At 43.3% G+C, this 22209-nt stretch overlaps 1 protein-coding gene across 2 annotated transcripts in view; it reads left to right on the forward strand.

The window, feature by feature from the left end:
• Nucleotides 1-8140: 8140 nt before the first annotated feature.
• The window catches only part of TERT (telomerase reverse transcriptase), a 33273-nt gene continuing 19204 nt past the window's right edge, over nt 8141-22209 (forward strand). For both annotated transcript variants that reach the window (XM_049830182.1, XM_049830183.1), the window contains exons 1-5: nt 8141-8422; nt 9747-11266; nt 11303-11652; nt 14337-14532; nt 18787-18976. In XM_049830182.1, the coding sequence (XP_049686139.1) occupies nt 8195-8422; nt 9747-11266; nt 11303-11652; nt 14337-14532; nt 18787-18976 (2484 nt within the window). In that variant the 5' untranslated portion in view covers nt 8141-8194. The remainder of the gene's footprint in view (nt 8423-9746; nt 11267-11302; nt 11653-14336; nt 14533-18786; nt 18977-22209) is intronic.

Below are 22209 nucleotides of genomic sequence, written 5' to 3' on the forward strand. Positions count from 1 at the left end.
CCAATTCTAGTTTTGCTTTGGTCAGTAAGTTTACAAGTGGACCTTAATGATTCTAGAAGTTTCTTTATTAAATTGCATGCTGTTTGTGCAAGGCTATTTAACTCCAATTTGTCATTGATTGAAAATATTAATTGAATAACCTTGAAGAACATAAATCTATTCCTATAGTCTGTAACTACTTTATGAAGTAGATTTTATCCAGTTCTGATACTGCAGAAGTCTGAACATATAAATACTTGGGTCCCCAAAAAATACAGAAATGTGCCTAACTTCTTTTGTCACAGACTATTAGTCTTTCTTACATTGAAGTCCTCCGTACATGCTACTGGCAATGGAAAGGAGTCTTGAATAGTTAACTCACGTTCATGTTAAGGTCTCATTAACACTGTTAATTGTAACTAAGGAGGACTGTTGATTTTAGCATTAAACATACATAAATAAGTCTATGCAAAACTGGGGTTGCATTTGCTGTATCTTGTACCTGTTTTGGATTTGTTTGGAAGGAGCTCTTTGCTGTTAAGCAGACTAATTTGGGGCTCCTATTTCATAATAATAGTTAAATGTAAGTGGAAAATTTTTCCTGATATAAATAATACATATAGCACATTCCCTTTCTGTGCCATTTCAAAACATTCTAGTCATTGGTTCTAGAGTAGCTTCTGAAAGTCCAGAATACCATATTCAGGTATTTCTAATGTTTCATCACTCATTTTTGTATGTAGCTGTTGAAAAATCACTCTTGCACCTTTACATACTGTGAGTTTATTGGTCTTCTGTCTTGCATTTCTGATGACAATGACCTCAGAATATCCTATACAGTAGTCATAAAGAACATAAAATTAGACCATTTTGTGTCTTCAAAATGAGTGAGACTTTCCTGTTCAAATCATTGTTTTATGCATTCCATTTCCAAATAAAAGACTTGGCATACGAGATAAAGAGTTACCTTTTGTTGTTGGAAAGAAAGGTGGTGAAAAACTATGTAAGTAGTGTAACTTCGGACATACTAAATGAAATGTTTTAACTTTCTAGTTGTGGCAATGCCATCAGCTTGAAACAAAAATGTGGTGCTGTATGCAGTTAATGCAGAAGAAAAACTTATATACAAAGTTTCAATGAATGTCTTGCAGCTCATGCTGGATTATCAGTATCTGTGATCTATTCAAGAGTTCAAGAGTAACTTAAAAAACTTCCTCACTTCTAATAGGATTAACTGTGTTAAGCAACTAGGTGACCATCTCACATTCTCATCTTAGCCTTGTAATGGCTTTGGAAGTTAAAAGATGACAGTGATTGGGGCTGGGGCTGTCTTACAGTTAATTGGGAAAAGCCTCATACGCTTCTGGAAGATACTCTCGCACAGTACTTATTAGTTCATAATAACATAGCAGTCACGATTCTCTAAGGACATAAGTGAAGAAAAGCAGCTGACTTGACTCTGTGGGTGTACACGACCTGTGGCTCCGTGCCTCTCGGCTGTGTTACGGAGACCGTGCTGTACTCCCACACAGTTCTTGCACTTCCATTCCATGCAATTTCCTGCTCATCCTCACCTGCTGCTGACTCTGTTCTCCAAGAGGTGACCTTCTGCCCTTATAGCTTTTTTCCCTGGAGCCACAGGGCTATCTGAATTACAAAATGGGCGGCAGCAGCACAGTTTTTCTGTTGCCAGCAGAGCTTAAGAAGTCTGCTCTCCGCTTCCGTTGCTGGAGCGGGTACTGTATCCATTGCTGATACACAGCACCAGCCTTTTAATACAGCATTACACTCCAGTAATCGTCAGCTACAGCATCTACGGCTTGGTGCCAGAAGCATTAAGACAGATAATTCTGTAGTTTGTCTGCAAACACCATGTTTTCCCATCGGAAGATAAATCTCACGTTGAAGAAGTGAAGCATGATCATGTATTAGTAATGCCGGTCCTCTTTATGTTACAGGTTACAGCTTTTCCGTATCATAAGATCTAAAACAATGGAGATGGGAAGGGACCTCAGGAGGCTATCCAGTGCCAGCACAGCATCTTCCCCTCCTTACAGACTAATAGGGCTTCCCCATAGTCCTGTGTAAAACCCTCTGAGTGAATAAATCTAGCTCTAGGAGTTGAAGAAATAAAGCCAGGAAGAGCCCAGCTTTCCCAGATGCCCAATGACAGTCTCTGACTGCTTCCCCTCTTGCACTAGGAGAGGTTTGGTCCTGTATCTGTGAGGATCAATGCTCTTTTCCAGTAGATACAGACTCATTTAAGAATTTCCTCTTAGTACAGAGGGAACTGGTGTCTGCCGTGTTTTCATCCATCCGTGTTAAATACCACTGCACCTTCTGAAGGATATCTGGAGCTAATTAGTTTGCTTCGGCTGCTTTACGCAATTCTATTTCTTACTGCTCCTTTTAATGTTGGGTCCCCAAAAATCCTGTATTTTTTTTTTTTTTTTTATCCTACCCCCACTCACCCTGATGAGTACACTCGCATCAAAAGGAGCACAATACTTAAGATTCAAAAGACAAACACACTAACACTGGGGAATTCTGGCTCACGTCTGCCAATGTTTGCTTAAAAGAATAGGATAGCCTCTGCCCTTCTCCCCCCAGGTTTCTGCTTAGCAATACTCTGTCCTTTTAGTCCTTGCCATATGGTACCCATAAAACTTCTCGCAAGCTGTTTTCGGTATAGCAGGTACCAGCCTCTCAGTTTCTCGACCCCAGTGTTCTCCTTCGTCATCCACAGCTCCATAGTCCTTATTTAGACAGAGCTCTTTCATGGTTGCCTTTATGATGATTTGTCCCCCTAGTCTTGTACGCCTGCAAAGACTCGTGAGCTGTCATATTTTGGACTTTGAAGAGCGCACTCTGAACGTTTTTATTAGGCATTAATTGCCTCTAGCAGTCTCTAGCCACAGGTTAGTCTGCGTCGAGCAGACTAAAGCCAGGTAGATGTTTCACTGCCGTGGTTCATCGGCACGCTCTGGTCCAGCTAACCACCTGGCCACTGAATCTGAAGCCTTTGAGCGTGTATGTGGGAATCACAGCTACACTCATCGTTCCGCTCAGAACACCTGGCCTGGCACAGCTCCAGCTTAGTGCCGCGTAACACTCAATGCCTGGCTGGTGGCCAGCCAGCAGCGGCTATCCAGCACGCTCTGCCTCCTCGCTGCCCTGCGGTCTCCCGTCTGCATCACTTGCAAGCTTCAGCTCAAAGAATCGTCATAGATAATGAGTTTGACTGACTTCCACAGGATCTACTGGAGCATAGCCTCTACCTTTCCAACTGGACTTAGCAATTTACAGTTCCTGTACTGAAATTCTCAGCTCTTCCTGCATCTACTGTTTTGTCTCCATCATAAGCAGGTGTTTCATTTGCCTAGTGCTGACAAAGAGAACAGAAAGGAATAAGCAGTGTTTTATTCAGTAAAACCAACAAACCCTTCATCAACTTGCTTAAGAACTGGTTAGCCTCACCCTCTCTGCCATCCCAGAAGTTACAAAGATACATAGGAGAGAAAAAAACCACACCACCTTGAACCAGGAATTTGTGTTGTTTCAAGACAACTCTGGTTTCAAAAACTGGGGGATCTCAGATTAGTGTCAGAGGACTAGGCAATCCGACAAAATTCCCGTCACAGACCTTGACTCCGTTATGCTTGGAACACAGTAAGGATTCTCTGCAGCCTCATACAGGCTACCTCTGATCCTCTTTAGCTATGCCAAAAGTGCAAGGATCAGCAGTACATTATGGATCTGTTTTCTTATTACCAAAACCCTTTGCTGAACAGCCATTCGAAAAGCAGACTTGAAGATACAAGGCTCTGCAAGCATCCATGTCCTTCACTACCGCTTTCTTCAACCTGTAACTTCACAGAATTAGAATTTCAAGAAGTAGCTTACAAAAAGGGAACAGAAACACATTCACCCCCTTTGGGGTCAGGAGAGAGGAAAAGAAGAAAGTGTTCTTTGGTTAGGATTTGTTTTTAAATGATTGCTTATAAATAACGTTTAGCTGGAGTGCCAAGCAAGTCCCTTAAACTTTCTTGTTTTCTATCCCAGGAATTCGGAAAGGATTGGGGTCTTCTCCTGCTAATCAGCTACAGCCATTCTCAGTCTGCAACAATCTTTTTTAAAAAGCTGCTTTTTTTCTGCTGACCTCTGCATTCCTAAAGGAAGCACAGTCTTTGACTGAAAGTCTCCCAGTGACAAAGGCTAATTTAGTTCATACACAAAACAGGGATTCATTCTGCTGAAGATTTGACCAACTGAAGGAACTGTTCTTACATTCAGCTACCAGCAGGATCATATATTTTACTTCTTTCAGATTACTCTTCCCCAGCATCTTTTCCCCTTGTTAAATGTAGTTCCATAGTTCTTTTTTGGGACTGTATCCTGGCATCACATTACTGGGGCAGAGTTCTGAAGGACTCAGCAGAGAAGTGAAAGGCTACTCCCTTCCCTAATGAAGTTGCCAACTACCAACTCTTTTTAGGGTCAAGCTGAAAATTTCTTATCAGAATGGACCATCTTTGAAGTGAGATAGTTAATACCTAGGTTTGCCAAGGCCGAGAGTAAACGCTAAGAAAAGTGCTTTCTTTATAGGAGCAGAATTAGATTCTTCAGCATGCAAAGCTTTATTTCCACTGGACCACTTCTGGACCCTACTAAGGTTTAGCGCACGTGGACTCCCATGCCGCTGCCACAGGGGCAGGACTTGCTTTACACCGGGCTGTCGAGCAGCCTACGCTTCTGCCTTTTGGCACAATGAGTCACAAACGTGAGCTAAGTAGACTTGGAGCACTTGTACAGCATTTACTCCACACAATAAAAATACAGCCCTGCGAAGTCAGGTTTTTTGCTAGTGCTCCTGGTAGGTGGCAGGTACCAAACAGCCTCTGCAGAGAAATGCTGGTTTTCTTTCTCCTTTCCTCAAATACCCATGTGTAGTGAGACATGCCTTTTCTTACATGGTAACACCATTCTGTGGGTTTGTGAGCTTGGATTTAAGTGTAAAGGGTTAGGATATGAAAGCTGAGTTACACTTACTGTTTCTTACATAGCCAGCCCCCTCTGAGGTTACAAGCACAGGACTGAGAGCAGAATTCCCACCACTCAAGGACAGCTACATGAACTACAAATGGTCAGTTAATGGTCACTGGGGAATGCCATCCAAGGGGACAGGTAGAAAGAGGTTCTCTACACAGAAACGAAACAACCCATTTGAAAAACCTCCCATAAATGGTGAAAATGCAGAGGATTACAAGGCATAAAAGATGGTCAGAGCCCCCTACAAGAACAGGAAAGGAGTTACAACAGGGAGAGAACGCTCCAGCATTAACCCTGTGTAAGGACACTGTGTCTGATCAACACCACCTCTTCACTGCCAGCAGGTTCCCCACCCCTTCAGTACGTGAAGAGCACTGCTTTTTGATTAACATTTTGCTACGGCAGACTCTGCAATCACATAGTAAAAAAATAACCCACTGAGGTGTAAAGGATGGAGTAAATAAAAATTTTAGGGAGCCAACTGTATGCACATTTTCTGCTCTACCTTTCCCATGTAACAAGATGCTGCACTTAGGCATAGTAAATCTAGATGCAGACTGGTGGATGATGCAGGCATCCTCAGCACTAAAGTAGCAGTCAAAGCCTGAAAGCAACTGGACAGACCACACCTGGGCTATGAAAAGATCTGCGCCCGAGGGAATGAGCTTGTGTGGAGGTCTCAAAACTTACAAGGCTCATCTGCCTGAACAGCAGCATGTCAGCACAGCATGAGCTTCCAGAAAGTAGTAATTCAGTAGGGACTGAACCCACGGTGTTGTGGTTTAATCCTGGCCAGCAACTAAGCACCACACAGCTGCTCACTCACTCCCCCTCCCCGGTGGGGTGGAGGGAGAATTGAAAAGGTAAAAGTGAGAAAGAAACTCATGGGTTGAGATAAAAACAGTTTAATAGTTAAAAAGAAATAATAATTTAAAAAAATAAAATTGTAAGGAAAAAAATTAATTACAAAGAGAGAGGAAAATAAAACCCAAGAAAGACAAGTGATGCAAATGAAAACTATTGCTCACCACCAACCGACCGATGCCCAGCCAGTCCCCGAGCAGCGGCCCCCCCTGCCAACATCCCCCCCCAGTTTTATTGCTGAGCACGGTACCATATGGTCTGGAATATCCCTTTGGTCAGCTGGGGTCAGCTGTCCTGGCTGTGTCCCCTCCCAGCTTTTTTGTGTGTCCCCCCCCCCAGCCTCCTCGCTGGCAGGGCAGTATAAGGAGCACAGAAGACCTTGGCTCTCTGTAAGCCCTGCTCAGCAGTAACCAAAACATCCCTGTGTTATCAACCCTGTTTTCAGCAAAAATCCAAAACATAGCCCCATACCAGCTACTATGAAGAAATTTAACTGTATCCCAGCCAAAACAAGCACACACAGAAAATTAGTTTCCCCTCAAACTCTCTAATACGGAAAGGCAGCGTGAAACGTGAGGAAGAGCAAAGTATGACGCACGTGAGCATGGCTGGCTGTCAGCCAAGAGGCTGAGAAAAGGATCAAAGAGTTTCTGGAGGAAATATTGGGACTGAGAGGTGAAAAGCAGCACTGAACATGGATTAAACAAAATTGAAAAGTTCAAAGTTTGACTGGCACGGGGTGTGTCTGATGCAATGAAGACCATGACTCTGAGGAGGCAAATGGAGGAGGAGAAGGAAAGGCTAAACATTTGCTTTAAGGAGCAACAGGCAAGTAGGGAGAAGCTGAATCAAATAGAAAGGCTGGGGCTGGTGTGAGAAGAGAGACATGCCATTCAGGGACCATCACACACAGTGTGAGAGACACACAGTGGCCTGCAAAAAGCAGTTAAAAGGTGAAGAAGAGACCACTGCAACACTCAGGGAGAGTCCCGATCCAGAGGATTGGGATGGAGATGCATGGGAAGAACCAGACCCATCTAAGTCTGGTAACTGTAATAATAACAGTGCTAAAAAGGGCTTGTTGCCCCACATCACAGGCCTCGCTGCAAGATGAGCTCTGTAACTTGGGAAGCCAGCCAGAGAGACAAATGGCACCTCCAGTTACCAAGACCACTGTAAAGAAAACCAAGGCTGCAGATGCAGCCCAGCAGAGAAGCAAGTCCCTCACAACAGGCTTCATTCCACAGCAAATAAGAGCTGTGACAGGTGACAGGTGCCCTAAAAAGGGATTCTGGAGGGATGTCCTTGATTGGCAGCGTATGACTATGGATCTGGCTCAAGCAGCAGCCTCAGGGTGAGACTGGGACCAAGATTGGCCACATTGGCTGAAGATCCCCTAGTCAGTGATGACTCAGACTGATCCTATCTTCTGTTATTTCTACTAATTTACCTGGAACAAACATCAGGCTTAAAGAGCTACAGTTCCCCAGAACTCCACTGCAATCGCTTTTACAGTCTGGCATCAAGTTTGCTACCAGGAAGTCTTCAGACACCGAGAAAGGTTTTGAGTAGGAGGTTACACTCCACCGTAAGTGATTCGGCTTCTTTGTTCACGAGTTTGAGGAGAAACCCAGAAGCTGCCCATTTGTTATTTTTAGGGTTTACGCTGTTCATCTCCCCCGCGACCTCTTCTACAGTCGCTCTTGTTTCAGACAGATCCTCGAGGGAGTGCTGACCCTACAAGGGGTTCCACAGAAGGGAATCTTCCAGAGGAAACCCACCTTCCCAAACAGTTACAAACTCCTTCCAACACCTTTCTTTGACCGCAGTTCCGCCCCATCCCAAGCACCCCGAAAACGCACAGCACGAAATCACCCACCGAAAAGTCGCTACGAAGCTGTCCCAACACAAAAACCCAAGCAATTTTGCCTCACAGACTCCCCCTCCAGCCCTTCCTTCGCCCCTCCGGGCTGGGCCGGGCCGGGCTGCCGCAGCAGACGGCGCCGGAGGAGGGAAGGAACGCCGGAGCTGGACAGCGGCCTCCCGCCCCGCCCCGCCCCGCCCCGCCTCGACCGCCGCCCCTCAGAGGCCACGCTGGGGCCCGGCGGTGGCCGCAGGGGCAATTTTGCGAGGGTGTTTTCCTCAGTTTTTGTTTTTTGGTTTTTTTTTTTTTTTTTTTTTTTTTTTTAAATTGATGCAGTTTGCGCCCGCCCGCCGTCGGTGGTAGGGGAGCGTAGCGGTGCGGGAGGGGAGGGGAGCGCGGGGCCACCTCAGGTGGCGGCGTGCTCCGTCTCTCCACAACATGGCGGGCGCGGAGCCCTTCGCGGCGGTGCTGGCCGCCCTGCGCGGCTGCTACGCCGAGGCCGCCCCGTTGGAGACCTTCATCCGTCGGTTGCGGGAAAGCGGCACCGGGGAGACCGAGGTGCTGCGGGGCGACGACGCCCCCTGCTACCGGACCTTCGTGGGGCAGTGCCTGGTGTGCGTCCCCCGCGGGGCCCGCGCCATCCCCCGGCCCTTCACCTTCCAGCAGGTAGGAGGCAGGGACCGAGCGGTAGCCCGCTCGCACCTGTGTCGCTCCCCGGGGCGGCCGCACCAGCGCCAGCCCTCGCCGAGGACCGAGCCCCAACCGGGGTTGGGTAGTGGTGGTGGTGGGGGGACACCGGGCGAGAACACGGACAACCCCCCCACCCCCCCCACCCCCCATCCCCATCCATCATCATCCCCACGCCGGCGGCGCGGGGCTTCCCCGGGCGGCTGGGGCGAGCGGTGAGGGCCGCTGCCGACCCCGAGGGGGGCCGGGGAGGCGGCGCTGGGCGCTGCCGCCCGCCTTGGCTGGGTGGTAGAGCGCTTCCTGCGTCCTCCATGGCTGAGCGGGGGCGGCGGACCGTCGCCCCTCGTGGCTGCTGCCGGCCCGGCCTCCCCTCGCCTCGCCTCGCCTGCCCCCTTCCAGCCGCCTCGGCTGTCGGCCCTAGGTAGCAGGGAGCGGTTGGGGGGGATCGTTCACCCCCTCCTCCTCCTCCTCCTCTTGCTGGGGGGGTGGGCGAGCAAAGCGCTGGCGCTCAGCGGGTGGGCGGTTAGCCAGGGCAAAAAGCCTGCCGGCCTGGGGGGGCTCCCTGACTTGCGCTGTGGGGTAGGAACGAACAAGCTCAAATGTGGCCCGGGGAGCAGCTGGGGAAGTGGCATTTTTTTCATTTCCACTCTTGAGAGGGTAGGGAAGAGGGGGGGAACACCGGTTGCAGGTCGGCTTTTAAGCAGAAGAAACTTTTCAGAGAGGAAAAGACGGCTTTTTCTCTTGGAGCCGCTAAGTGCGTGAGCGAAACCGTGCTACGGTAGGAAACGAACTTTGCAAGCTTGTTGAGCGGGTTTTAGAATTGTGAACCGAGTCGTTTAGTTGAACTTTTCTTTACGTAAAAGGAAATGGAGGCCTCAAGAAAAATCGGTGTTAGTTCCCTGGAGGTTAGAGCCTGTGTGAGCACGTATCTATGAGCACTTATCTACGGGCAGAGTGACCCGAAGGCCTTGGAGTCCAGGTTGCTCCGGGAGCCGAGGGGAGTAGTGTAGGGTGTTTCCTGGGCATGAAAACGAGGATCAAAAGGGCAGACGTTAAAAAGACTTCCTTAAAGTCGTAGGCCCGTGTCGCTGCATGTAAACATGTTCTGGTACACTTGAAAACCTTTCTTTTTGGGTATGGCGCTTGTGAATCGTTAATATTGCTTTGAAAGGGCTTGATCTAAAGCTGATGGCTAGGACTATGTATCTTGCATGTCTGTTTATTTGAAGTGTATATTGTGGTTTATGGAAGAGTTGTTGATAAAAAGCTCATTCTCTTTTTCTTTCTTTCTTTCTTTCTTCAGTTATCTAGTCAGAGTGAAGTCATCACAAGAGTTGTTCAGAGACTGTGTGAAAAAAGAAAGAAGAATGTCCTTGCGTATGGATACTCCTTACTGGACGAAAACAGTTCTAATTTCCAAATCATGCCGTCTTCAAATATATACAGCTACCTACCCAATACTGCAACAGAAACTATTCGTATCAGCGGCCTCTGGGAAACACTGCTGAGCAGGATAGGGGATGATGTGATGATGTATTTGTTGGAACATTGTGCAATCTTTATGCTGGTTCCCCCTAGTAATTGTTACCAAGTTTGTGGGCAACCAGTTTATGAACTTATTTCACATAATGTAGACTCATCCCCAGTGTTTGTTAAACAAAGGTTTTCAAAGCATAAACGTAGTAGCTTGCTTGACTATATGCAAAAAAGGCTTATGTTTCATAGAAAGTATCTTTCAAAGTCGTATTGGTGGAAATGCAGACAGAGACTTGAAGCTAATGTCTCCAGCATGGGAAATAAAAAAAATAACAAGACACAAAGCGTCATGTCCAGTTACCAGTATTCTGCAAAAGCCGTTTCTAAAGCAAGCAAACAGATCAGAATGGTTACTCAACATCTGGAAAAACAGAGTAGCTCCAGTTCATATTTGTCAGCTACAGCACCATCTTTAAAAAGGAAGCTTGATAGGGAACAACTTGAAATTCCAGCTAAGAGAGCAAAAGTAGACGAAAAAGAGAGAGAGGAAAAGGCTTGTAATCTCACTCCTAATGTAAACCAAAGTAGTTCCAAGAGATACGGGACTGGGTATGTAGAATCACAATCTGTAAATCTCATTAAAAACCAGCACGTTTCTCAAAGAAGTAACAGTGATATGTCTGGTCCTTCTTTAGTTCACACATCTTGTGACAGGAAGAAGTTTGTGGCAGGTGAAAGGTCTTTCCTGCAAGGAGTTCAGAGTAACAAACCTTTAAAGTCCAGCATTGAAATTCAAGCAGAATCCCATAGGAGAGGAGTAGAGATGCATGTGTATAAATCTCAGTTGGATTCTGTACAGATCAAAGCCGTGGAGGGTATTTCTTCAAAATGTGGAAGGCAGGAAAGTCCCCTAGCTCATTTGGCAAAGAAGTTACCAAACACACTCCTGCGTTCTGCAGTATACATTGACAGGAAGTTTCTTCTGTACTCTCGCAGGAGTTTCCAAGAATGTTTTCCTAAATCGTTTTTATTGAATCGCTTGCAGGGCTGTCAGGCAGGTGGAAGACGGCTTATAGAAACTATATTCTTAAGCCAAAATCTGTTGGAGCAAAAGCACAGCCAAAGTCTGCCACATCACAACTGGAGAAAGAAGAGGTTGCCCAAACGGTACTGGCAAATGAGACACACATTTCAGAAACTCTTAAAGAACCATGGAAAGTGCCCTTACTTAGTTCTCTTGAAAAAAAATTGCCCTGTCTGGATATCTGAAACCAGTGTGAGACAAAGTGAGCTGCCTTGTGAGGCAGCCTTGCCTGGGGAAGCAGAGGTTCGTGAGCAAGTGGAACAGTTTGGGAAAGAGCCTACTAAGAGTGTGACAAGCAGCAGATGTGAATCTGGTCACATTGCTGCGCCAGACAACTTACGCGCTCCTCTTGCAAAATCTGTGCGTGGGGAGTTGCAGAGTGAGGATCAAAACTCAGGAGAGGTGTGTGATTCAGCCCTCGGGGAGCTCCTCAAGCAGCACAGCAGCCACTGGCAGGTGTACATCTTTGTGAGGGAGTGCCTGGAGCGGGTCATCCCCGCTGAGCTTTGGGGTTCTAACCATAACAAGTGCCGGTTCTTAAAAAATGTGAAAGTGTTCATTTCCATGGGGAAGTTTGCTAAGCTTTCGTTGCAGGAGTTGATGTGGAAGATGAGAGTGAATGACTGCATGTGGCTTCGTCTAGTCAAAGGTACTTCTTAAAGAACTTCAGGGACGGGGGTGTCAGATGTTTAAGGTGGGAAGGGGAGGGTACTGAATATGAGTTCAGAGTTGTTGAGTTCATTGATAATAACCATAGCCAAGAGAGCAAATCTAGTAATATTTGTAATTGATGGTGGAATAACACTTAAGCCTGTCTTCCTTCCAGAACTACAGTTTTCATTGTTTTCATTCGCGCTTTTTGTGTGTAATAGGATGACATTTTCACAAACATGAATTCAGAACCTGGGCCTTTCAATAAAGCTCCCTTCCACCCCTACCCTCCAAATTGCAGTAACTCTAAAAATTCCTTGAAGTATGACCTAAACACATAAGGAACAAATGCAGTCTGCCTGTTGGTTACCATAAGCCTTCAGAAAGAACTGAAGACGCTTGTAGTGGCATGTGTTCCTCTGCTATGGGAGTGAACCTTCGTTCCACAGTGTGTTTCCCCTCCCCTTGCCCCCCTCATCAACCTTGTGAGAAAGACATGAGTATGGGAGCTGTGCAATCCAGGGGTTGTCCACTATCTGTCACCTTTCTAGAGCCCTACTCTAGGAACAAGAGACCTGTGCTGAGCACTATTTCAGGCTGTGTTGTTGATGGTACAGAGGTCACCAGACCGAGTGGTCCCTGGCTGAAAGCTGTCGTGAGGGCATCAGCTGATTGCTCCAAATTCTGCATGAATCCCTTCAGTTTAGTCCTCTTTTTCAAATGATGTCAAGTAAATCTTGCTTCCCTGAAAAAGTCTTTATCAGACACTATCCTAGGATTTAAATCTAGGCTGAAGCTGGCGTTCTGTGGTTGATTGCTGTAGGATCTAATGCATGTTGTCATTTTTCTGTGCTTCCATTCTCCACCTATACAATGTGGATTGCACTTCCTTAACTGGTATGTTTGCAGTATTTATTCTTACCTGGTAGTGTACGTGGATCCTACAGTAACATGAGCTGAAAATGGTATTCCTTCTTAAAAGGTGCGATAAGGTTCTGAAATTACTATGGGTTCTTTGTAATGTAGGAGGAAAATAAACAAGTCTGATGTTTGAGAACTGATGTCAAAAATAGGGGAGGTTACACTTCCATAAGAAACTGTTAATGCTAGCAAATACATTGATTCTTTATTCAGAAACTCTGGCTCAAAGACATGCTTTTCAAAATGCTGAGGAGTTAAATATTTTAAAAGGTTTTTATTGTAGAATATATGTTTGGTTCATAGTCATTTGGAACATCTTATCTGAAAAAAATGTAATACCCTCATACTCTCTGGTCTTACTCCAGGAAAAGCAACACATAGGCTTAATTTTAATTTTCATGAAAGTACTCCCTTGTGCTTGAAGTTTAAACACACATTTAATTGCTTTGCTGCACTGTAGTTGTTGGTTGGTTTTTTTTCTCCAAAAGTGGTAGTAGTGGTTTCTTGTTAGTTCCCTGAATTGTAGCCATCATCTACATCTGTTGTCAAGCACTTAGTAAAAAGTGATCTAATTCCAGGACAGCTACTTAACAACATGCTGATTTAATTTGTGTATTACAGTGGCATATTGCAACTCTTCAGTTAGAGGATTTTCTAACAATCACTGGATTTTTTCATTGATGTTAGCTGGCTTCTGTTGAAGTGAACACTGTTTTCTCTCTTTATGGTAGTCTTTTCTTAGGTGCTGTAAATACATGAATATGCCTCCTCCCTGAAGCACACAAAAACCAAACAGGGTAGAGAACTGGCAACTTATTTCCATTTCATAAGTCTCAGTTTTAAGCCTCAGCTCTTCTGTGTCAAAATTAAGCTGTTTTTAACACATTTGTGCCATAATCATTTGTGCTATGCAGCTAAACTAATATTTCTCTATATTTCTTTAAATTATCCTGTTGTATTTTGCTAAATTCTACTCTTAAATTTAATTAGAAAAAAATGTAATTGAAAGTTGGCAAAAATTCAGTATTGTAGCACTGGGCTTTATTCCCTACTCACCCATATTTCAGCACCACTACTGGCCTTAAATTTGACAGTAGCTAGGAATGTTCTGCGTTTGTAATTTTTGTGCCATCTAAATATTAGAAGTGCTGATAGACTTAAATAAGGGTAATTTTTTTTCTTCTTCTTTTTTTTGACTGCAGCAATAAGCTTTTATATAGGATGTCTGAAATAAAGGTTAACCCTGAAATTTATTTTCATGTAACTGGGAAATCTGAGTATCATTCTTATCCCCAGGTCAGCCCACTTCAATTATGTTATTTTTACAGTATACCCAAGTATTTTCATTCTTTTGCAGGTTTTTTTTTTTTAAAGTTTTATATTGTAGTAGGCTTATTTCCATTTTGCCTTTCCCTTCACAATAATTTTGCCATTGTGCATTAAAGATCTTGCACGATCAACGCTGGGGAAAGAAAGTAAGTCTTTGGGCTACTAATGGCATGTATTCATATCCTGTATGTCAATTTGTCACTGCAAATTAGTTTCTATGTTTGTACTTTAAGCTTGGGTCGGTCACTTTAATGCCAGTGAAAATTTGGAGTGGCATCTGTGCACTTGTTTGTACTTGCTTTTTTTCTTTCCATTAACCTCAAGCTAAGAAAAGTGTTAACAATGTGTGGTTTTTTTGTTTGTATGTTCTGTTTCTTTACTAATACAAATAGTTGATATTCACTATAACTACCTTTGAATTGTTTATTGAAGGTGATCACTTTGTTCCTGCATATGAACATTGTTTCCGTGAAGAACTTTTGGCTAAATTCCTGTACTGGCTGATGGATACCTATGTTGTTGAGTTGCTCAGATCATTTTTCTATATCACCGAGACCATGTTCCAGAAAAACATGCTTTTCTACTACCGAAAGTTTATTTGGGGCAAGTTACAGAACATTGGAATTAGGTAACATTAGAAAACTAATCAAACATTAATGGAATATGTAGAAATCTCGTGTTTTGTAGTGTAAAGTTATAATTCTGCTTTCATTTATTGCCCATTTATCCTCCTTTTATTTGCTTAATTTCCCAAAAGAAAATTCAGCCTGTGATTTTAGTATGCGCAGCTTGTAAATTATGAAGTATTTTGTGTGAGAAAAGTGATTCAACTTTAGAATTCTTTGATAGGAGAAGAGAAACCTTTGCAACAATAAAATCCATTTTATTTGATAAGTCAGTTTTTTACACTTTTTAACAGTGAGTAGAGCATAGTGGCAGAATCCCAAAGTAACCTTGGGAAAGTTAATTTTAAAAATACTCAATTTGCTTCAGCTGCTTTAATTAAAAAAAAAAGAACAACACCCCCCCCCCCCCCCAAACAACCCAAACCCAAACCCCTGCTGAAATGCTGTAATACTCTAGTCATAAATTCAGACAGAGCTTTGTGATTTCAGTATTTTTAAGATTGAAGGATTTAAAAGCTGCAGTTTCTTTTTTAGTGCAGCTGTGGAATTCCATGCTGCTTTTTTGCTCCTAAAAATGCATGCATGTATTTAAGTTAGGGCATTATTTAAGATCAAATTTTAAGCAATTAAGTGAGAAAATAGGAAAGATTTGAAGGCAATTTTAATGAATGGTATTGTGCACACATCTCTATAGTTCACATCTTTTTGGGTTTTCGTTATAAATTGTTGGTGTCTGAGAGTGCTTTGCAACTGATATTGCAAAATTAGCATATTTTGTCTTGTGTTTTAATGGCTGTGTTATGCAGTCAACCTTTTGCTTTCACAGTGGTCTGTTGGTCTACAATGTTGTATGTGTGATTTTATTTTTTTCCCTTCCTGCCCTGCTGCTCCCTGATTTCAACATTGGTATCTCCAGTGTAGCTTTTCTGCATGTTTTTGCCCTTAATGGGGCCTCAATCTTGTTTGCAGTTGTAGCACAGAATATGCAATTTAGTAGTAGTAGAATATAATTTTCAGTACCACATATTCTGTTTGTTTTGTCTTCAAACTAACACTTAGTTTTGCAATTAGTGTTTTATGTAGTTTTAATGTACTTTAAAGGCTACTTTTTGGCATAAAGTATCATCAAGTACTAATTTTACACATTAGATATAATGCTGTTTTTAGTGGGGTATGTGATTAAAAGAAAATTTGGTTTTAGCCCTTTTGTCCCTATTCCCAGTTTCCCAGAAAAAACAGGCATGTAAGGACAAGGTGCTCTGAACTCCAAAGACTCTAATCTGGGGTGATCCCGTTTCTTCTAATTTCCTCCCCACATATTTCCCCACTGTGCAGGAAGCCCTTTCTCACCTTTGGCTTGGGAAGTCCCTGAACAGTAGATTACTGGAAGCTGGGGAAGCATCCCAAGGAAGTACGGCTGTGTGCTTGCCAAGGGTGTGCTGTAAGGGCAGAGTGTTTGCTGTTGGCTACAGGATACACAGCTATAGAGACTTTCAGTCTGATCCCAGCAGCTGCGCTTAAGCTTCACTCACAAGGCTAGGGCTTTCAGCACTGCTTTTTCAAGTGTGCCATGTAACATGAGGTCTCCTACTAATCCAGCTTACTGCGTTCATACAGGTGGCAAACTGCCTGCTTCACACGGGAGGAGAGGAATTGGGGTTTAGAGATCTTGGGAAACAGCTGTTGAGAGCTGCCTTGGCCATTTTGAGGGTCTCCAGGCACCATCCTCTCTTAACCAGCCAGCGTTTTCAGGCACTGTTGGTGAATTGGTGCCAGAGGCTGTTGAGCTGCTTTCATCTTCCCTGGAGAAAGAGTATCTGGCTGTTGTGCGGTTGTTCTGGTTCTTTTTCTCAGCTGGAGCTGCTTGTGGCCATTGCTTTGAGCTGGCTTGCAGGAAGGTGTTCGCAGCCGAGCGTGGCCACTGATGCCTTTCCAGTTCTTTTGCATCCTCCTTTGGGAGGAAGAGAGTGGATGGAACAGGCTGGACTGAGTGGACCTGGACTTTACTCATGAGCTTGTCTTTGCACTGCACTGTCGTTAGGGAGTAAATCCTCATGAGTAGATCTTCCTGCGCAGAATCCCACTCAAGAGTACAGACCATGGTTCTGAGAAGGGACATGGATCTTTATGTTTGTCTTGCTGTATGGGTGGAGGTGAGAGTGTGCTGGTCATTGCTCACAGACAACGTTCTGTTAACTTTTGAGGCTATACCAAACTTCATACCCCAAATTAAAAATAGTACTTACTAGGAAAAATTCAGTATTTCATGCTACAGTTGCTTCAAGTTACATGGCCCACAGAATGCAAAATTATGTTTTAAAAATAAGGTACCCGATGTTGGGGTGACAGCATCTGTTTTCCTAAGGACCGTGCCCTCCCTGCTCTTGCCACACACAGTGGCTGCTGAGGATTAGAAAATGCTGCAGAAGTTCTGAATCTCCCCCATCAGGTTGTGGTGAGGTGACAAAAGACAGCAGGATCATCCACTCAACTTCCTCCAAGTTCCCGTGCTTAACAGCGTTGTGAGTGTGCAAATGAGAGCAGAATGGTTCAGTGGCCATTAGATCAGTGTATATTAAAAATAATTAGCACTGCTATAAATGCCATGAAATAAGCAATGAATGTTGCTGCAGGCAAAATGATGTCCAATTCTATAGCTGGCCAGAGGTAGTAACGATGAAGATCTGCCAATAATTGGCCTTTGTCTTCACTTTCAAAGGAAGTAATTTTTTTTTTTTATACAGTGGTTGAGGTTTTTTTCCTCCAGACTTAAATGTAAACTGTAAAGGGGTGGAGATTTGATCATTCAGTTGTTTCTGTTGAACTGGAGTTCTTTGTTTTGTCTTGGTGATCTACCTAATACTGTAGTACATGATGAAGTTTTACGGGTTCAGTGATCTCTAGCTGTGGAAAACGGATGTCCTGTCCTTTCTGTCTTACTTTAGGCAGCATCTCTACCAGGAATTTAATTCCAAAGTCTGAGTATAAATCCTGAAAACACTCGCTCAGTAATAGCTCAACTTGCTGGCCCTGGATGCCTCTATACCTTCTAGGTGTCATGCACTGTATCGCTTGGACCCTGACAGTCCAAGCAGCTGGATCATTACCTCGTGAGTTGTGTTGGCATGGAGAAGAGAAGTATTTGCGTGCCTCTTACCCGCATGCTTGGCTTCTCAGGTGTCTCCTAGAGCATGCTTACCAGCTTTCTACCATCCATCCACTCCCTTTTGTGATAGTGTGGCCTCCTATTGTTAAACCAGCTGGTTGGTTTGTGTGGGATGTGAAAAATCTGCATGTAAGTTTAGATATGTGCCCCTTCTTTTGCGAGTATGTGAATTGTCTTGCTTCATTTCCCAGGGCAGTAGCCTAACCACTAGGCTGTAGGGCTTTTTGGAATGGCACATTTTGTCCATCTGAACAATACAAGCAGTGCAGGAGATTGATCCAGGTCTTTTATGTTGTAGGTAGGGCACTTTAACAATACATCTTAAGTAAAAGCAAGGGCTTTTGCTCCACCTCCTTTTCCTGCGTCATTGCATGGGAAAGTATTGATTTGGACTAAGCTACACTGAACTATAAATCCTGAGGGGGAAGCACATTTCCTGGTAAGATGAATTTACGGAGCTCAGAACCCGTGACTTGGGAGCCTTCCATTCTTGATTATTTTGTGCTGTTCAATTTAGCTGCAGCTAAACACTTGAATCATGTTACTGGATACTTAAATGCCCTTATGTTGTATATGTGTCCTAGTATCTCAGTTCACTATAACTTTTAATAAGTACTAGGTCCCCTAAATGTTGGGATTAGAACAGCCCATTACAGCATGCAAGTCCTTCCCTGGATCTTTCTTAACATAGTTTTCTGAAGGTTCTATTCAACTTCATTAATGTCTTTCAAGCTTCTGAAACCATGAGAAATATCCAACTTCCTGTTGTCTTGCATCAAAAATATTTCATAATGTTCAAAGGTACTCAGCTAATATGTGCTTAAATTTTCATTTGTGTTAATTAAGATTTTTTTTTAATTACCTTAATTTGCATCAAGCAGAAATGTGTACTCTTTTATTATTGTATTACGTTGTCATTAAGATACTGTGAAATTGGTCTGAAATTCAGATGTCCATGTCACTTTCTGCAGAGGTTAGTATTTGTAATTATCTTAGAAAAATATTTGGTTTCAGTTATCATAAAGAGATTAAGTGTTTTAACTTTACTGCCTTTCCTGTTGCTTACACTAAATGTGTATTTGTATTTTAGAAACCATTTTGCCAGAGTACACCTACGTGCTTTATCTTCAGAGGAGATTGAAGCTGTCCGTCAAAAAAATTATGTTCCTATGGCATCAAAGCTCCGGTTCATTCCCAAAGCGAATGGGTTAAGACCCATAGTAAAAGTGAGCGGTGTTGTTGAAGCACGAGCATTCAGCAGGGAAAGCAGAGAAAAGAAGGTTTTTATTTTCTTTATTGTTTTATGTGGGTTTGATGTAGGTAGCTAATACAGTGAGTAAGGTTTTTTTGTTACATAAAACTAGTTTTAACATGGTGAACTGGAACATTCAAATCAGAATGACTGAATGGGTCTACCTGTTGCAACTTAGCTTCTCCCTTCCCAGTGCTTAATTGCCATTAGCCTCCAATTCCAGAATCGTGTACTTCTGTTTGCAAGCCTGTCTTAAGGAAATGAGTCTTAACAGAATGGCAATGGCCTGTCAGGTAATCGTGTTTTCTTTCTCTTCTCTTTCCATCCCTTTCCCTCAGGCTTGCTAACTGTGTCTGGTTGTGGTAGGCACTGGCCATCTATGGGAGCAGAAAGACAGAAATCTCAAAGATGCTCAGTATTCTGAACTAGCATGTCGTATTTGTTTGGCACACCAGGGAGTGAGGGATGGATGAGTCCAAATCCCTGTTGGGATTTAGCTGAATACTGATTGTGCACGTTGATCGGCTAGTTGGCTGTGGTGCCAGGTCTACTCAGGGGGCTGAACAGTGGTGCGTTGGGTATGTTACAGGAGAAGGTCTAACGAAGAAGGGCGAGTAAGCTGGATCAAGGATAGTAGGGGGATAGGAAGGAGGCAGGGAATTACTGCAGTGTGGGAACAAAGACAGAACATTCAGTGCATGGAGTAATCTATTTAACAGGCCAGTTAACCACAAGACATAGTGGGAACCCAGTTTCACTATCTTGCATGACTGCATTAATTGTTTTTCCTTAAGACTGAGTCCCATTTAGTGCACAAGATTTAAGTGTTTACCAAATGGGTGAGAGGTCAATGGCTTCTTAGTACTTACTGTTCAGTATGTGATTCCAGCCCAGATTTACAGGGCATCAGCTAAAAGTTGTTCCGAACTGTTACTTCTTCCTAGTCTTTCTGTGACAATCAGACTGTCAGATTTGAGAGTATGCACACAGTGAATCTGGAAATAGTTGCAGTGCTTTAAAGGTGCAATTGCTCCTGTATGGATCTGGAATAAAGGATGACATGAATATACTGAAGAAGATTAAGGTTCAAAGTTGACCATGGTAGCTGGTCAAGTGATTTGAGCTAACCTGGCTGCTCTGGAGCTGAGAGGGAATATCTGTGTCAGCTGAAAAGTAGGAGCAATAGACTCCTGTTGGAGAGTGCTGACAAATAACTGAGGACACTAAGGTCTTCAGCTTTTAGACAGTCCTCGTCTGTCTAAACTGATCACAAAGCATAGCTAATGATTTTCATAAGTCCATGAAAGAGAAGGTTGTAGTAGTGTTACCTTTCTTTTTGGATAGTAGACTGAGAAAGAGAAAAGTGTCTAGTGCAAAATGATCCATCTTGTTCATCAATTTAGGGCTTCCAACCTAATGGAACTGATGTAGTCTTCTCTCCCCCCCCCCCCCCCCCCCCCCCCAACTTGCATGGCTTCTTAGTTTGCTTCTGTCATGGCCTTTTATTACGCACTCTGTTCCAGTTTTTCATCCTGTACCATATCCAGCTTGTCTCTGCTCTCCACTTTCCTCCTAGCATTTAAATTGTAGAAGGAAGACAATCTTCCAGTTCTTTCTGTCTGAGAATATTCCAGGTTTTGGAATTTGGAAGCCAGTTTAGAATTGTAGGGGTAGTCTTGGCCAGCTTCTGTAGCTCAGTGCTGGAATGTATCCAGATGACTTGCCAGAGAGAATCTCCCAAATATCCAGTGAACCAATTTCTGATTCTTGGGCAACTCTCAAACTTCGCTGCAAAATACATGGTGGAATGTGTCCAGTTCCATGAATTTATCCTCAGATCAGTGTAGATTTTATTTTGTTTCAAAGGTTTTACGTATTTGCTTTACACCCTTCTACCTTTTTCATTTGAACCAGTATTTTTTTTTGTTTTCTATTTTTTATTTTTAATGGGAAGCTCAAAGCACTGGGCAGCAGTAGGGTTCCAAAAGATCGAATTTGTCTGAGAGCTCATAGTCTTTTACTGCATTCTGGAGAGATTCAAACAGATCTTTAGGTTTTGCAAAAATGTTAACAAATCTGTGGATTAAACCTGTTCTGGGGAATTAAGAGGCTCGAGGGAATTCCTTCCAACATGAAAATGAGGAGTTACTGTGACTACTGCAACTCCAGGTGTCTCAGGTCTAGTTCAAACAGGGGTTGAAACCAATCTGAGTTTTCTTTTATTGACTCACCTGCTAACACCCATATGGCCATCAGCTTTGTGAGAAGGTGAAAGTGTGCTTTTTGAGAAAAAGCAACCATCTTGGGATATGCTTATTAAGAAGGAAAGGAGGAACTTTGATTACTTTGAACTTGCTGCTTCTATTTACCTTTGAGCTACATCTCTACCCTTTTGATTGTTTTTCTTAGGAACTTGGCCTATAACAGAAAAGATACCACTGCAGTAATTCAGGAAAGCATATTAATTTTCAGAAATCTTTGTTTTATAAACTTGTCAAAAACATTTTGCAAGATCAGCCAGTGAATGAACATAATTACTTACCTTACGTAAAACTGAAGTTGGATTAAGTTGTTCTGGAGGCAGTGGCAGTAGTCCACTGAACATTTTTGGTGTGCTTTAGTTTTACCAGCTTTTCACTGAAACCTGTAATTGATTTTTTTCAGTGCAAAAATAAATGTTTTCAGATGAATTGGAATGCTTCTGTAATTAGTAGTTTCAGTGTATCCGTATCATGATCATAGTACTACTGTTGATAGTAAGAACGCTTTTATGTATACATTTTGGAGGATTTCTCTGAAGCTCTAAACTGATTTATAAGTATGCTATGTGTGCGGTTTGTTTATTTTCTTCAGTGGTATGGCTTGCCCTTTCAACATTCTTTTGTTGCCAGCTCTGTCAATATTTTTTTTTTCCTTAAGGTGTTTACAGAGCTAATCAACCAGCTCAACTTCACTGCTGCTCTGGTGTAGTTTACTATTCCCATAGCTGAGAGTTAAATCTTTGCTAATGTACTTGCATAAAGTACCTCCAGAGGCTCAACTGGTGGTGCAGCTGAAGTTCGCCTAAAGTCTCCAGGTGCATGTTCTTTTTGCTGTTCTCTCCAGCAGAGAGAATGAAGGGTATTTAAGAAGACACCTTTTAATTGGTGGCAGTTTTATTTGCTGGAGTGTATCTCCTTAACTATTACACCTTGATTTCCAAAAGCCAAGTACAGAAAAAAATTTTTTCCATGGGATATAAATCTACAACACCCCCCCAAC

The sequence above is a fragment of the Accipiter gentilis genome, chromosome 27 (genome assembly GCF_929443795.1).
Source record: "Accipiter gentilis chromosome 27, bAccGen1.1, whole genome shotgun sequence".
NCBI lineage: Eukaryota > Metazoa > Chordata > Aves > Accipitriformes > Accipitridae > Astur > Astur gentilis.